The sequence below is a fragment of the Hylobates moloch genome, unplaced genomic scaffold (assembly GCF_009828535.3).
Source record: "Hylobates moloch isolate HMO894 unplaced genomic scaffold, HMol_V3 SCAFFOLD_17, whole genome shotgun sequence".
Classification (NCBI taxonomy): Eukaryota; Metazoa; Chordata; class Mammalia; order Primates; family Hylobatidae; genus Hylobates; species Hylobates moloch.
In genome coordinates, this window is record NW_026652292.1 from 51,764,652 (window position 1) to 51,780,248 (window position 15,597).

Here is a 15,597-nt window from a genome sequence, read left to right on the forward strand (position 1 = left end):
TCGTGATCCGCCCGCCTTGGCCTCCCAAAATGCTGGGATTACAGGCGTGAGCCACCGTGCCTGGCCAATCATGCCATTCTTTATGCCCTAGTTGTCATAAATATTACACCTACATATGTTAATACTGCACAATTCAATGTAATTTTGCTTTAAATAGATGTGTATTTTTTTAACAAATTAAGGCAAAAATTGCTGTTTTTATTTTATGCACATATTTGCTATTTCTGATGCTGTTCATTTCTCACTGAAGATCTGAGATTTCATCTAATATCATTTTCTTTCAACTTGAAGAATTTTCTTTAGCATTTTTTGTAGTGTAGGTCTGTTGGTGATAAACCTCTGTAAGTTTTTGTTAATCTGAAAATGTCTTTGTTTTGCCTTCATTCTTGAAGGTTATTTTTGCTGGATATGGAATGTTGGGTTGACTGTTTTTTAAAAAACTTAAGCCTTTTAAAGATGTTCCACTGTTTTTTGGCTTCTAGTTTGTCTGATGAGATGCCTCCAGTCATTGATATTGTTTTCTCATGTGTGTTTTTCTCATGGTTCATTGAAGAATTTTTTAATTTTTGGTTTTCAGCAGTTTGACTATGGCATACCTGAGTGTGGTTTTCTTTTGTTTATCCCATTTTTGGTTTCTGAGCTTCTTTAATCTATAAATTTATATCTTTTATCAAAATTGGGAACTTTCTGCTATAATTTCTTCAAATATTTTTTCTGCCTCATTCTCTCTCTTCTTGAATTACAATTACATAAACGTTAGAGTTTTGATATTATCTCACGGATCATTGAGCCCTTGTTCATTTTTATCAGTCTTTTTTTTCAGATTGAGTACTTTCTCTTTTTCAGTCTTTAAGTTCATTGATTCTTCTTTTATCATCAATTTACTGTTAAGGCTAGCTAGTGAATTTTTATTTTACATATTGTATTTTTCAATTCTAGAATTTTCATTTGTTTCTTTTTCGTAGCTTTAATTTCTCTCTTTTATGTCCTTGAGTGTAATTATAGTAGTTGCTTTATTTTTTATTTTGAGATGGAGTTTTGCTCTCATTGCCCAGGTGGGAGTGCAATGGCACGATCTCGGCTCACTGCAACCTCTGCCTCCTGGGTTCAAGTGATTCTCCTGCCTCAGCCCCCCAAGTAGCTGGGATTTTAGGCATGAGCCCCCATGCCCGGCTAATTTTGTATTTTTAGTAGAGTTGGGGTTTCTCCATATTGGCCAGGCTGGTCTCAAACTCCCGACCTCAGGTGATCTACCTGCCTTGGCCTCCCAAAGTGCTGGGATTACAGGTGTGAGCCACTGTGCCCAGCCTAGTAGCTGCTTTAAAATTCTTATCTGCTAATTCTGACGTCTGGGTTGTATCAAGATTGGTCTTCATTAAGTGCCTTTTGTCCTGATTCTTTGGGTCATGTGTTAGTTCAGGCCACCATAACAAAATACTATAAAATAGATGGTACTGGCTGATTAGGTGTCTGGTGAAGGCCTTTTTCCTGGTTTGTACATGGCTGCCTTCTTGTGTTGTCCTCACATAGCCTTTTCTTAGTGCATATGGGTGGAGAGAGAGATTGAGCACTGGTGGAGAAAGAGAGATAGAGATCGAATGAGCACTCTAGTGTCTGTTCTTATAGAATGCGAATCCTGTCAGATCAGAGCCCCACCCTTATGACCTTATTTATTCTTAATTACTTGTTTAGAGGTTCCGCCTCCAAATACAGCCACCCTGAGGGTTAGGGCTTCAACGTGTAAATTTTGGGGACACAGACATTCAGGATGTAACACTCCATCCATGGCCACCCAAAATTTATGTCCTTCTTGCATGCAAAATACATTCATTTCATCATAACAGCCCCCAAAGTCTTAACTCATTTCAGCATCAAGTCTGAAGTCCACAGTCTCATGTAAATATCATCCAAATCAGATATGGGTGATACTTGAGGTATGAATCATCCTGAGGCAAAATTTCTCCTTTGCTGTGAGCCTGTGAAACCAGATAAGGAATGTGCTTCTAAAATACGATAGTAGAAAGACATATAAAATAGACATTACCATGCCAAAGAGGAGAAATCAGAAGGGAGGGAGGGATGATGGATCCCAAACAAGTCCAAAACCTAGCAAGGCAAATTCCATCAGAACATAGGCCTTGAAAATAATACTCTTTGGCTTGATGCCCTGCCCTCTAGACCCACTGGGTTAGTGGCCCTACCCCCATAGCCATAGGCAGCTGTCCTGCTTCTGCAGCTCTTCTAGGCCATCCTGCCCACAAGGCTTTGGGTGGTGGCTGTCTCATCTGTTGAAACCAAGCTCCATCTTTTGAAGAGGCAGTTCTGATGGTTGATCTCTGAATTGCTTTTGGGGCCATTCTTCCCTTTTCTTGAAGAATAGCCCTGTTGTCCTGTCACTGGAATCTCAGAAGTCTGACAGCCTTCTTTCATTTTGTTCTTTCTCCATCCTCTTCAATTCAAACTGACAGTGTTTTTGCCTGTATAATCCCATAATCTCTTTATCAAGTGATACTCCAGCTACACCCTTGCTATTCTCTTTAGAACATGCTTTTTCTTTTTTCTTTTCTTTTCTTTTCTTTTCTTTTCTTTTCTTTTCTTTTCTTTTCTTTCCTTTTCTTTTCTTTTCTTTTCTTTTCTTTTCCTTTTCCTTTTCTTTTTTGAAACAGAGTCTTGCTCTGTTGCCCAGACTGGGGTGCAGTGGCGCAATCTCGGCTCACTGCGACCTTCGCCTCCCAGGTTCAAGTGAATCTCCTGCCTCAGCCTCCTGAGTAGCTGGGACTATAGTCATGTGCCACCATGTCCAGCTAATTTTTTGTATTTTTCCTAGAGATGGGGTTTCACCATATTGGCCAGGCTGGTCTCAAACTCCTGACCTTAAGTGATTGGCCTGCCTCGGCCTCCCAAATTGCTGGGATTACAGGCATGAGCCACCACACCCGGCCTAGAACTTGCTTTTTCATTTTTTGAAATATGGACAGGCTGAGAATTTTACAAATCTTCAAGTTCTGGTCCCTTTTGGCTGAACGGTTTCTTTAGTTCATCTCTTCCGTTTTGCATTTGACTACAAGCAGTCAGGAGGACTCAGGCCGCATCTTCAAGATTTTGCTTTGAAATCTCCTCAGCTAAATATCTGATTTCATCATCCACAGGTTCTATCTTTCACAAAGCACTAGGACACAACTTGGCCAAGTTCTGTGCCACTTTATAATAAGAATTGTCTTTCTTCCAATTTCCAATAATCTCGTTCTCATTTCCATGTGAAACCTTACCAGATTGGCCTTTAACATTCATATTTATACCAACATTCTGTTCATGATGATACATGTATTCTCTGAGATGAAAGAGGCTTCTTCTCTAGCTCTTCTCTTTTCTTTGTCAGCTCTCATTGTTCATATTTCTACCAGCAGTTCCTTCATGGCAGTCCAGGCTTTTTCTACATGCTAGAAAATGTCTAGCCTCTACCCGATTCCGAAGTCACTTCTGTATTTTAGGTTTTGTTTTGTTTTTGTTTGTTTGTTTGTTTCACAGTAGTACCCCATTTCTTGGTACCAAAATCTGTACTATACAGTCAGAGTTCTGTAGAGAAACAGAACCAATAGGATGTATGGGTGTATACATAGATTTATTACCAAGAATTGGTAGAGCCGATGTTTTAGTTGGAGTCCAATGGCAGGAAGAAAGTGTCTCAGAGATGTCCCAGCTCTAAGGCAGTCGGGCAGGAGGAATTCCCTCTGATTCAGCAGAGGGTTGGCCTTTGTTCTTTTCAGGCTTTCAGCTGATTAGATGCGGCTTTAATGCCATTAGGGAGGGCAATCTGCTTTACTTAGTTGATTGATTTAAATATTAAGCTCATTCAAAAACATCCTTGCAGAAACACCTCATATGATGTTTGACCAAATATCTGGACATCTTGTGGTTCAGTCAGGTTCACATATGAAATTAGCCTCCACAGGTCACATTTCCTCTTTGTATGTTGTAGTTATTTTGGATTTATCTTGGACATTGTGAATGATACAGTGTAGGAACTTTGGATCCTGTTACATTCCTTCAAAGAGTGTTGATTCTTTTGGTTTATCAAGCATTGATCTTGGCTGTACTCAAGCTCCAAACTCTTGCCTCCCCTGTAATGGGCAGCAGCTGAAATCTTTATTCAATTCTTTTAACCTTAGCTAAGCAGTAGGAGTTGTTCCACATATGTATAATTCAGGAGATAGCCAGAGATTTGGGTAAAGTTTACAGGTAGAACTTGGGATTTCTTTCTGTGGCTTTCTCCTTTCCTTGATACCTTCTTCTCTTACTTTTGAGTTGTAGTTGATTCTAACTCTGTCCTTGATCCAGTGGTATGTATAAATTATAATTGCTCATTTGTTCCATTTTCTTGCAGGCTAGTTGACTGTTCTTGTGTTTTTGAAGTTTTATTATAATGGATAGAAATATTTTCTATTTCTACCTTATAATTGATTACAATCAGTTTTTTCACTGTCTGCCTTCTTGATGCTTTCTGAGAAAATTCGAATATGTTAGAAATGTGATGTTTAACTACAAAATATAAATAATACCTTTTGCATTGGTTTTATTTAGTACTTTTTTTTTTTGAGACGGAGTTTTGCTCTTGTTGCCCAGGCTGGCGTGCAATGGCGCGATTTTGGCTTACTGCAACCTCTGCCTCCCAGGTTCAAGCGATTCTCCTGCCTCAGCCTCCTAAGTAGCTGAGATTACAGGCATGCACCACCATGCCTGGCTAATTTTGTATTTTTAGTAGAGATGGAGTTTCTCCATGTTGGTCAGGCTAGTCTTGAACTCCTGACTTCAGGTGATCTGCCCGCCTCGGCCTCCCAAAGTGTTGGGATTACAGGCGTGAGCCACTGCTCCTGGCCAGTTTTATTTAGTTTCCTAACAGGCATTGGCTAATGGTAGGCCACTAGCTTAGCATTTATTCGTGTTTCTGTCTTTTCATTTTCAGGAAGCACTTGCCTTGTAATATCTGATATCCTTTTATTCTTTGTTGTATACATAGGTTAGTGTTGAAAGTGGAGCTGAATAATAATATAGCGTTTTCCGTAATTATTTTTTTCCCATTGTGGTACAGTTACTGTCTGGCCTATTTTTAGCCAATAAGGGTATATTACTGACAGTTTAGGCTGGAGAATTCTTTGTTGTGAAGGACTGTCCTGTGCATTGTAGGATGTTTAGTAGCATGCCTGATCTACCTGTTACATGACAGTAAACCTCCCTGCCCCCATTTGTGACAAGTAAAAATGTTTCTAGACATTGACAAATGCCTTCTGGGGGGCGGGGATGCAAAATTCCCCCTGGTTAAAACGACTGAGCCCAAATCTAACGAGAAAAAAAGGATAGCCCCCTCTCTACTAAAAATACAAAAAATTAGCCGGGCGTTGTGGCGGGTGCCTGTAGTCCCAGCTACTCAGGAGGCTGAGGCAGGAGAGTGGCGTGAACCCGGGAAGCGGAGCTTGCAGCGAGCCGAGATGGCGCCACTGCACTCCAGCCTGGGTGACAGAGCGAGACTCTGTCTCAAAAAAAAAAAAAAAAAAAAGATAGTTATATAGGCTTCTTTATGTTCTAATTATACTGTGATGTTTATAGGTAAATAGCTCCTGTAAAGAGGATGACTTCAAACAAAAGCAACTAAGCAAGAAAAAGAGGATCATCTATGATTCAGGTAATATTTCTTCTGAGGAGCTTTAAAGTTTTAAAGTTATTGTATATCCCTTAGAACGGTGCTTTAAACTATGTTCTAAGGATGGGTGTGGTGGCTCATGCCTGTAATTGCAGCACTTTGGGAGGCCAAGGCGGGCAGATGACTTGAGGTCAGGAGTTCAAGACCAGCCTGGCCAACATGGTGAAACCCCTTCTCTATTAAAAATAAAAAAATTGGCTGGGTGTGGTGGCATGCGCCTGCAATCCCATCTACTCAGGAGGCTGAGGTATGAGAGAGCCAAGATCGCCACTGCACTCCAATCTGGGTAGTGAGACTTTGTCTCAAGAAAAAACAAAAAAATTAAAAATAAATAAATAAACTATGTTCTGAGATACATAGCTCTCTGAGATGTTAATAAGTGCTGTGAGAAGAGGGCTGTATGCTCAAGTAAAATTTCAAACAATTTTATTTTATTATAGAACTTACCAGAACCAAAATATGTTTGTATTAAAGATTCCTTCAGAAAGTGATAGAGTATGCAGCATTTGTCAAACTTATTTTGAATGTGATATATGTGTTTTAATTTAATTAATTTAATTTATTTAGAGACAGTCTTGCCCTGTTGCCCAGGTTGGAGTGCAGTGGTGCGATCTTGGCTCACTGCAACCTCTACCTCCCAGGTTCAAGCGATTCTTGTGCTTTGGCCACCTGTAGCTGGAACTACAGGCGTGCAGCACCACGTCTAGCTAATTTTTATAATTTTAGTAGAGATTAATTTTATAATTTTAGTAGAGGTAGGGTTTCACCATGTAGCCCAGGCTGGTCTCAAACTCCTGGCCTCAAGCAATTTGCCTTCCTCGGCCTCTCAAAATTTTGAGATTACAGGCATGAGCCTCTGGCCCTATTATTTAAAAAAATACTTGTATTAATTTCTTTTCCAGTAGAGGTTGTTGGAAGTTAAATTTGAAAAATAGTGCCTTAGAATACTGTTTTTAAAGCAAAGATCTAAAATTTAATTTTTGTGCTTTATTGAAAGATCTGGCTTTTTTTGGGTTGCATTTAAAAAGGAATACACACAATTTAAAGGCTTTTCTTTGAATGTAATTTTAAAATAGGGAACATGAATTTTTTTGCGTGCCTTTTATGATGCACAGAATGATGGTAAAATGATGATAGAATTCAGAAAGTTTCAGTTTTTGCTTTTGGGGAGATCTGTATTAATTTTCTCTGTTTTATTTTTATCTGGTGTGAATTTTTTTTTTTTTTTGAGACGGAGTTTTGCTCTTGTTGTCCAGCCTGGAGTGCAATGGCACGATCTTGGGTCACTGCAACCTCTGTCTCCTGGGTTCAAGCGATTCTCCTGCCTCAGCCTCCCAAGTAGCTGGGATTACAGGTGCCCACCACCATGCCTGGCTAATTTTTGTAGCTTTTAGTAGAAAAGGGATTTCACCATGTTGGCCAGGCTGGTCTCGAACTCCTGACCTCAGGTGATTTTGCCTGCATTGGCCTCCCAAAGTGTTGGGATTACAGGCGTGAGCCACCATGCCTGGCCTTCTGGTGTGAATTCTTAAAATAAAAAATGTGCCTAAAGAAGGATTGTCAAGATTTTCACAGTACTATTAAAGGTTCTGAATTCTGAAAATACTTAAGTGTTTACTCTGTGCCTTTTATTGCTCTATATTGTAAAGAATTTGAAAGAAGTACGCGTTCCTCTTCTCCAGGAGTTTTGTTTGTTGGGAAACTGGAAATTTGTTTGATACAGTTTACTACAGTGTGACAGGATTTATAAATGCATGGTGCAGGGGAAGAGGAAGGACACTAAAGTTTATGCAACATCTATTTTGTACTAGGCACTATGCCAGGTACTCACACTTTGTTCTGATTTATATTTAAGTGCCCTGGGAGATTAGGCTGTGGTAGACAGAATAATGGCCCCAAAAGATATCACAGCCTAATTCCTAGAACCTGTGACTATATTAGGTTATATGGCAAAGGGAAGTAAAAGTTACAGACGGTGTTAAGATGTCTAATCAGATGACCTTAAAAACAGGGAGATTAGGCCAGGTGCGGTGGCTCTTGCCTGTAATCCTAGCACTTTTGGAGGCTGAGGCGGGCGGATCACTTGATGTCAGGAGTTCCAGACCAGCCTGGCCAACATAGTAAAACCCTGTATCTACTAAAAATACAAAAAGTAACTGGGCATGGTGGCACGTGCCAGTAGTCCCAGCTACTCGGGAGTCTGAGGCAGCAGAATTGCTTGAACCTGGAAGGCAGAGGTTGCAGTGAGCTGAGATCACGCCACTGCACTCCAGCTTGGGCAACAGAGCGAGACTCCGTCTCAAAAAAGAAAAAAAAAATAGGGAGATTATCCTGGATTATTTGAGTGGGCTCAGTGTAGTCACAAGGAATAGGGAGACAGAAAAAGGGTTTAGAGAGTGAGATTAACTGTGGAGGAAGATTAGAGGATCTGGGAGATGGTAACATGAGGGCTTTTGCTTGATGTTGCTGGCTTTGAAGATGAAGGAAGGGTCTTTGAGCCAAGAATGCTGGCATCCACTAGAGACTGGAAAAGGCAAATAAAATTCTTTCTTAGAGTATCCAGAAAGGAACATAGCCCTGCTGGTACCTTGAATGGCCCAGTGAAACCCACATTTGCCATCTATCTAACCTCCAGAACTGGAAGATAATAAATTTAGTGGCTTAGTTGTTTTAAGCCACTAAGTTTGTGGTCGTTTATTATAGCTGGAATAGGAAACTAATACATAGGCTTAACACTGAGTAAAAGTAACCTGTGAGAATTCACAGAAGACATGTGCCTTGAAAAAGATCTTGAGGAATTGGTTCACCATGACTACTTTAAAAATGCACTATATTGTAATAGTTCTTTTCAAAGTTTCGTTTTATTTTTCTGTCACATACAGATTCAGAGTCAGAGGAGACATTGCAGGTAAAAAATGCCAAAAAGCAACCAGAAAAACCTCCAGTATCTTCTAAATCTGGTAAAATTTCACGACAGGATCCTGTTACATACGTTTCAGAAACAGGTAAGGTTGCATTGTGGTATATGAGATGCAGTGTGTGTTATGTTCTTGAGTTTTTTGTTGGTGTCTAAATGTACCTCCTTCACTTTGAATGAAATTTCTTCTGCCTTTTTGCTTTGTTGAGTTATATTTGTCAGGGAAAGCTGGGATCATCTTTTGCATTTCCAGTGGATTAAGGACCAGTACAGGGAAATTTCTCTTGGAATTTTTTTTAAGTGCTTGTATTGAATCATGTAAGTTGAAGCTTAATCTTGAATCACATATTAAAATAGTATTGGGTTGTTTTAGAACTACTTTTTTAATGCAAGCTTTTTATCTGGCAGGCCAAAGTCAATAATCTATTTTAGAACTACTTTTTTAATGCAAGCTTTTTATCTGGCAGGCCAAAGTCAATAATCTAAGTGTAGAGTGATTACTCACATTTCTGATTTATTATTTAGCACGGATGTTCCTTGTATTCTGTGGTGACACTAAAAATTTAAGTATTGGGTTTTTTAAAGAAGATCGTTTTATACTTAAATTTAGTTCTGTTAGATCTGTTTTAAGAGTAATGAAAGTGCAAAGGACATTTATAAATAATTATGTGCTAATCTTAAATATTTTGTTGTGTAAGTAATTGTTTCATGGATATTGTTCTTTTGTGTAAGGATCCCAGAGTTATATTGTCATCTTAGAAGAAAAACTCAGATAAGTTAGTGGTGAAGTCATTTTGATTGTAATGTTGTTAACCCTTAGAGGAGATCATAACCGGAATAATATGGGATGATGTACATGAAAGGGCCAGACGCAGTGCCTGACACATTGAGTAGGCACTCCAAAGGAAAACATAAAAAGAAAAACAAAGTCCATAGGTGAACTTTGTCGGTTACGTGAAACATTTGTTGATGAAATTGTTCAAAATATCAGACAAAAAGTAAGTGATGTGAACATATTTTTTGGAAAATTTTTACCAAACTAAGACGTTGATTTGTTATGGGCAGGTGGCTGATTGACTGTTAACCTTTTTGTGCTATTGCCAAATATCTGCTCAGGCACATTGTGTAAACGAACTCTCAGATTAAGAGGCTCTCCTCTTAGCTCTGGCTATATGGGAGGGGACAGTAAGAACAGTATGGTGATAGGTTTATTATGTAACTGAAGGTGGTGTGACAGGGCTTTCCAGTGACACCCTGAAAAACGTCCAAGTTAGTGTGCAGCTAGCCATGGCCTTCAACTGTGGATCAAGGCTGTTGTTATCTTGTGATTTTAAGTAAACAAAAAGGTCAGACAATTTAAGCTCTGATCACAGATTTTCTTTCACATGGGACTGTTTATTTCAGACAAGCAATTTTTTTCTTTCTGTATCCAGTCATCCATTAAGATGAGCAATTTTTGAATGTTATTTTCTGAAGAGATGTCCAGCTTTTTATCTGGACTTTTTATGAACATTAGGAAGTATTTGTGTCATTTGCTGGTAGCATATACATGTGGAAGTAAACATTGTCCTCTTGTTTTAGCTAAAAATCTTGGGGTATGATGTACCTGTTTCAGGTGGTGTTCAGTATTATGCATTATTCTGTTTTTTTCTTAGAATTGAGAGGTAGGGAAGAAGCTTGCTTTATTATTGCCTGTTTTATCTTTTCATACTTTATTGTTTGAAATGATAGGTGAATGGGAGGAAGATAAGCCCTTTCCTTCATACAAGAGAATGAGACTATTAGAAAAAAGTCCACAATAAGATTGGCATAATAAAATCACAAATCTAAGAGTTTCAAAAAAGAAAAGTGCAGCTTTTTCAAATTAATATAGTACTGGAAAATCCTTGACGTTAAAGTAATACTTTCATTACTCTTTGCAGTAATGTAAGGAGACATCACTAGTACCTGCATCAGCAGCCTTTGTGATAATCAAATGAGATAATGCTTGAAAAACATTTAAAATAGAGTCTGACTTAGGGTCTAAAATAGTAAATGCTCAGTAAGTATTAACTATTATTCTTATATTTTGACTTTCTTATAAGCCTACATCTGCCTTTAGAGACATTTTGTATTTGTTTAGTTACTTAGGGCTTTCTGTTGATTTTGTAATTGAGCTTTAGAAATTTGGAAATGATATTTGGCCCACTTATGGATTTGTGTGGTCCAGTATGGGAACTGCTAGTTATTTATGGCTATGGAGTGCTTGAAATGTGCTTAGCCTGAATTGAGAATGCTATAAATGTGAAATACACACAGATTTCACATAGCAAAGGAAATAATCAACAAAATGAAATGTCAACCTACAGATTGGGAAAAAATTTGCAAATCATATATCTGATAAGGGGTTGATATCTAAAATGTATGAATAATTCATACAATTCAATAGAAAAACAATCAAATTTAAAAATGGGTAAAGGACCTGAATAGACATTTCTCCAAAGAATGCATAAAAGTGGCCAACAGGTATATGAAAAAGTGCTTAATATCATTAATCCTTAGGGAAATGCAAACTAAAACCAGTGGGCGATAACACCTCACTCATTAGGATGGCTATTATCAAAGAGTAAAGGGATAACAAACGTTATTCAGGGTGTGCAGAAAAGGGAACCTGTACACCGTTGGTGGGAATGTAGATTGGTGCAGCCATTTTGGAAAACAGCATGGAGGAGCCCAGTGAAATTAAAAATAAAACCACCATATGACCCAGCAATCTCTCTTCTGGGCATATACCTAAAGGAAATGAAATCACCACCTCAGAAAGTTATCTGCACTTCCATATTCATTGCAGCATTATGCACAATAGCCAAGATATGGAAACAGCCTAAGTGTCAGACGGTGGATGGATGAAGGAATTGTGGTATATATAATAATGGAATATTATTTGGCTTTAAAAAAGAAGGAGATTCTTTCATTTGCCACAGCATGTATGAACCTGGCGGACATTATGTTAAGTGAAATGTCAGGCACAGAAAGAAGAATATTGCATGATCTCACTTATAATGCGGACTCTTAAAAAAGAAGTCAATAGAGAATGCAACAGTGGTTGCGGGGGTTGGGGAGGACATGGGGAGATATTGATTAGAGGTTACAAAGTGGCAGATACATAGGATGAACAAGTCCAGAGATCTAATGTATAACATGAGGACTATAGTTAATAAAGTTGTACTGTATTTGGGATTCCTGTTAAATTAGTACATTTTAGTTGCTCTTGCCACAAAAATAAAATGGGTAACTATGTGAGATGATGGATATGTTAATTTGCTTCGCTATGGTAATTATTTTACTATCTATATATCCCCTGACATTATGTTGTATACTTTAGATAATATACAATAAAATTTATTTTAAAAACACAGATTTCAAAGACTTCCTACACAAAAAAGGTAAACTGCCTTGTTAATTTTTTGTTATCGATCCCATTTTGAAATGCTAATAATTTGGATCTATTGGTTTAGATAAAATATACAGTTAAAATTAATTTCACTTATTTCTACTTTTAAAAATGTGGCTATGAGAAAATTTGAAATTTTATATGTGGCTTGCATTTTACTTCTATTGCATAGTGCTTTATAAACAATGAAAAACAGATTTAGGAAAAATGTAGGTTTCAAGTATTTTTGCTTATATTATTATACAGCTAGCTTTTTAGATTATTGTTATACAGATTTTTAGGCTTTCCATTTTGCTCCATGAGAAATATTTTTCATCATCACTTTGATTATATCTGTCTTCTACTAGGATTTATTGATTTTTAAAAACTAATTTAACCACATTAATTTCCCAAGTTACAGGAAAAGGAAAGAACTGCTTATAAATACCTTTATAGCCAACTATTGACTCTAGTAAAATGTTCTTCAAGGTTGGTAAAAACCCAAATGCTTGTTGTACTGGGTAAATATATTTACTTTTAGCTGTTTAATGAAGTGAGAGACCTTGAGTCTTGTTTGGCGAAGATTGACCTTTTATTATGGTTTCATCAGGGCCTGCTGTTTGATCGAAAATGGTGGGGGTTTTTCCTGTCTTGAATTGTTTGACTGGTAATTTTAATTGTGCATATAATTCTGGAGGCAGTTAGTACTCCTGAAGTTAAAATTATTTGAGGAGTGTTAAATGGGAAAAAAATTGGCAATGTTGTGTTCTCTAGGTGACAGGTTACCATGTAATAACAGTGACTTGTGACTTTGGAAAATAGTAGCAGAAAATATTCTTGGGGATGTGTGTAACATTCTCTTTGCTAACTTTTAGAGACATACAGTTTTGTGTATCAAATAGGTATAGATTCTGTATATGATAGAGAGCTTCTCTTAGATGTTTTCAGAGAAACCTAGAGTGATAAAGGTAGAAAATTTCCTTCAAGCGAGTATTATATTTTTTTGATGATACTTGTTCAAAAATTAATAATTTGTACACTAAAATTCTGCATAAAAGAAACTAAAGTTAGAATTTTTGAAGATGAGGGATTTAAATTAATATTATTTAAAATTACCTAAGTAAATGTTTCATTCACACACACACACACAAACATACACACACACTTATTTGAGTAGCATCTTATTGTAAAATTTCTACAGCTTGCTTTGTCTTTTTTTTTTTTTTTTTTTGAGATGGGGTTTTGCTCTTGTGGCCTAGGCTGGAGTGCAATGGTGCGATCTTGGATCACCACAACCTCCGCCTCCTGGGTTCAAGCGAGTCTCCCGCCTCAGCCTCCTGAGTAGCTGAGATTACAGGCGTGCGCCGCCATGCCTGGCTAATTTTGTATTTTTAGTAGAGACGGGCTTTCTCTATGTTGGTCAGGCTGGTCTTGAACTCCCGACCTCAGGTGATCCGCCTGCCTCGGCCTCCCAAAGTGCTGGGATTATAGGCGTGAGCCACTGCGCCTGGCCTACAGCTTGCTTTTTCATAACTTAATGCCTTAACCCTCCCTTCTTCCTTCCCGCCCAGTAGAAGAATCTAGTAGATCTTTGGATGTCTCTCATACACTTATTTTTTCATGTCATCTAGTTTTATATCTTCTATAAGTTTGATAGATTTGTCTTTGTGTTTCTTCCTGAATCATTATTAAAATTGTTTAGCATTAAGGGACAAATAAAGTTTTTTTCAAAATTTGCTTTGAATTATCATCAGCACCCTGGATATAGCTGTTTAGTTTCCTATGAATAGCTGTCTAATTACTTACGAATCTTAGTAATGACTATTGTTTTGTATTTCTCTATCTTGCCATAAATCAGTGTTTCTCAACCAAGGGTGATATTGCCTTCTGAGGGGCCTTTGGCAATATCTGGAGACATTTTTGGTTGTCATAACTAGGGGATGCTATGGCATGTAAGTGGCAGAGGCCAGGCATGCCACTAAGCATCCTGCAATGCACAGGACAGAGAGTTACTTGGCTTCAAATGTCAATAACGTGGAGGTTAGAAACCCTGCCTCTTATCAGAAGAGAATTTGGTGGATACTTTGTTTAAGTCCAGATAATCATTTTTAGTATTCATTTCACCTGCTAGTCTGATAACTCACAGAATAAATGAAGGCTTAGGCCTTGGTTTATGCTTAGTGAGCTCTTGTCTACTTCAGTTGAGTGCCATATGCTGCTCCTGACCAGTTCATGATGTTACTGTATAGCATTGTCACTAAACCTGTCTTCTGTAGTTCTGTGGTTGTGGATCTGTCTTTCTCTTTTTTGACAATTAGGACTTCATTTCTTTAATCTTCAGGGGCTTCTATTTTATATGATGATTCAAAGGTCACTGATAGTGCTTTAGCAATTTTATCTGCAAATGCACATATTTATGAGAGCTAGATGCTTTCTTATAATCTTTTTGCTAATTTGTTCTTCAGTTCTCTTTTATTAGTGTGTATTATGGGACCTGAAAAAAACTAAGTGGCATATGGAGAGGAAGGAGATTTGAAAAGGGCACAGTAAATAATCAGACACTAAGATAGTGAGGTTCCGAAGCATCTTTGAAAATGAACAGACTGTTCTGGTGACAGGTACTTTACTGTCAGGCACTTGTGAAACTATGAGAGACATAGGACTGTATTCCTGAATGCCAAGGAAGTAGGATTATGTGATGAAAATATCATTAAGTACTAATAATATACAATATAATATATAATAATAAAATAATACACAAAATGACTTATACTTGGTTTTCATACTGAGACCAGCACTGTTCTCTCCTCTTGTGTGGGGAAGATGTATGTGAATGGCAGTGGGGAAATTGCGTTGATTGCAGAATCACTCCCTTAACTCTGTGGTCGGGCAGATTTCCTTCTGTTGCCCATTTTATGCCTTAGAATTGTAAGAAGCTTTGGGTCATGTACCTGTGGCCAACTGCCCAGGCCTTTCCCCCACTTTTTTTTTTTTTGAGACGGAGTCCCACTCTGTGGCCCAGGCTGGAGTGCAGTGGCGCGATCTCGGCTCACTGAAGGGCGACAGGCTAGTCAGAGACGACACTGGTGGCAGCCAAGAGATCTTTATTGGAGAGGTAGAGGTCAGGTCGCGCGGGGGAGAGAGAAGAGAAGAGGAGAGAGAGAGAGAGCTGCTGGTGTGCTGGGTTTTATATCCCTTGGGCCTACGTGGGGCGGGCCCAAGGGAAGGCGGGAGATGCTTCTTTCTGATTGGCCCTCCTTTGGCAGATTCAGACAGTGCCCTGTGAAGGAGGGGAGAAGAACCTGGAACCGGCGCCATTAAGGTACCCCTGTTGCCTAACATTCCTCCCTTTTTATTGGTTTAAAATGGAAAGTGGGCGTCGTCGTCTATCTGGCTGCTTCCTGCTGAGAAGGGGCGTTGTGAGGGGGAAAGTGGAAGGGAGTTTGGCTTGGGAGGATTGGGGTATACTAGGAGTATGATTCCGCCTTGTAGGTAGAGGTCATTGAGTGCGGTGAGCCACCCTAGAGGTAAGGTTGGATCATCGATGAGCCAGCTGTCCGTGTGGAGATT

At 38.5% G+C, this 15,597-nt stretch overlaps 1 protein-coding gene across 4 annotated transcripts in view; it reads left to right on the forward strand.

Moving 5' to 3' along the window:
• The window catches only part of RFC1 (replication factor C subunit 1), a 90,344-nt gene that overhangs the window by 21,323 nt on the left and 53,424 nt on the right, over window positions 1-15,597 (forward strand). For all 4 annotated transcript variants that reach the window (XM_032135844.2, XM_032135845.2, XM_058430278.1 and 1 more), the window contains exons 3-4: window positions 5,605-5,680; window positions 8,581-8,703. In XM_032135844.2, the coding sequence (XP_031991735.1) occupies window positions 5,605-5,680; window positions 8,581-8,703 (199 nt within the window). The remainder of the gene's footprint in view (window positions 1-5,604; window positions 5,681-8,580; window positions 8,704-15,597) is intronic.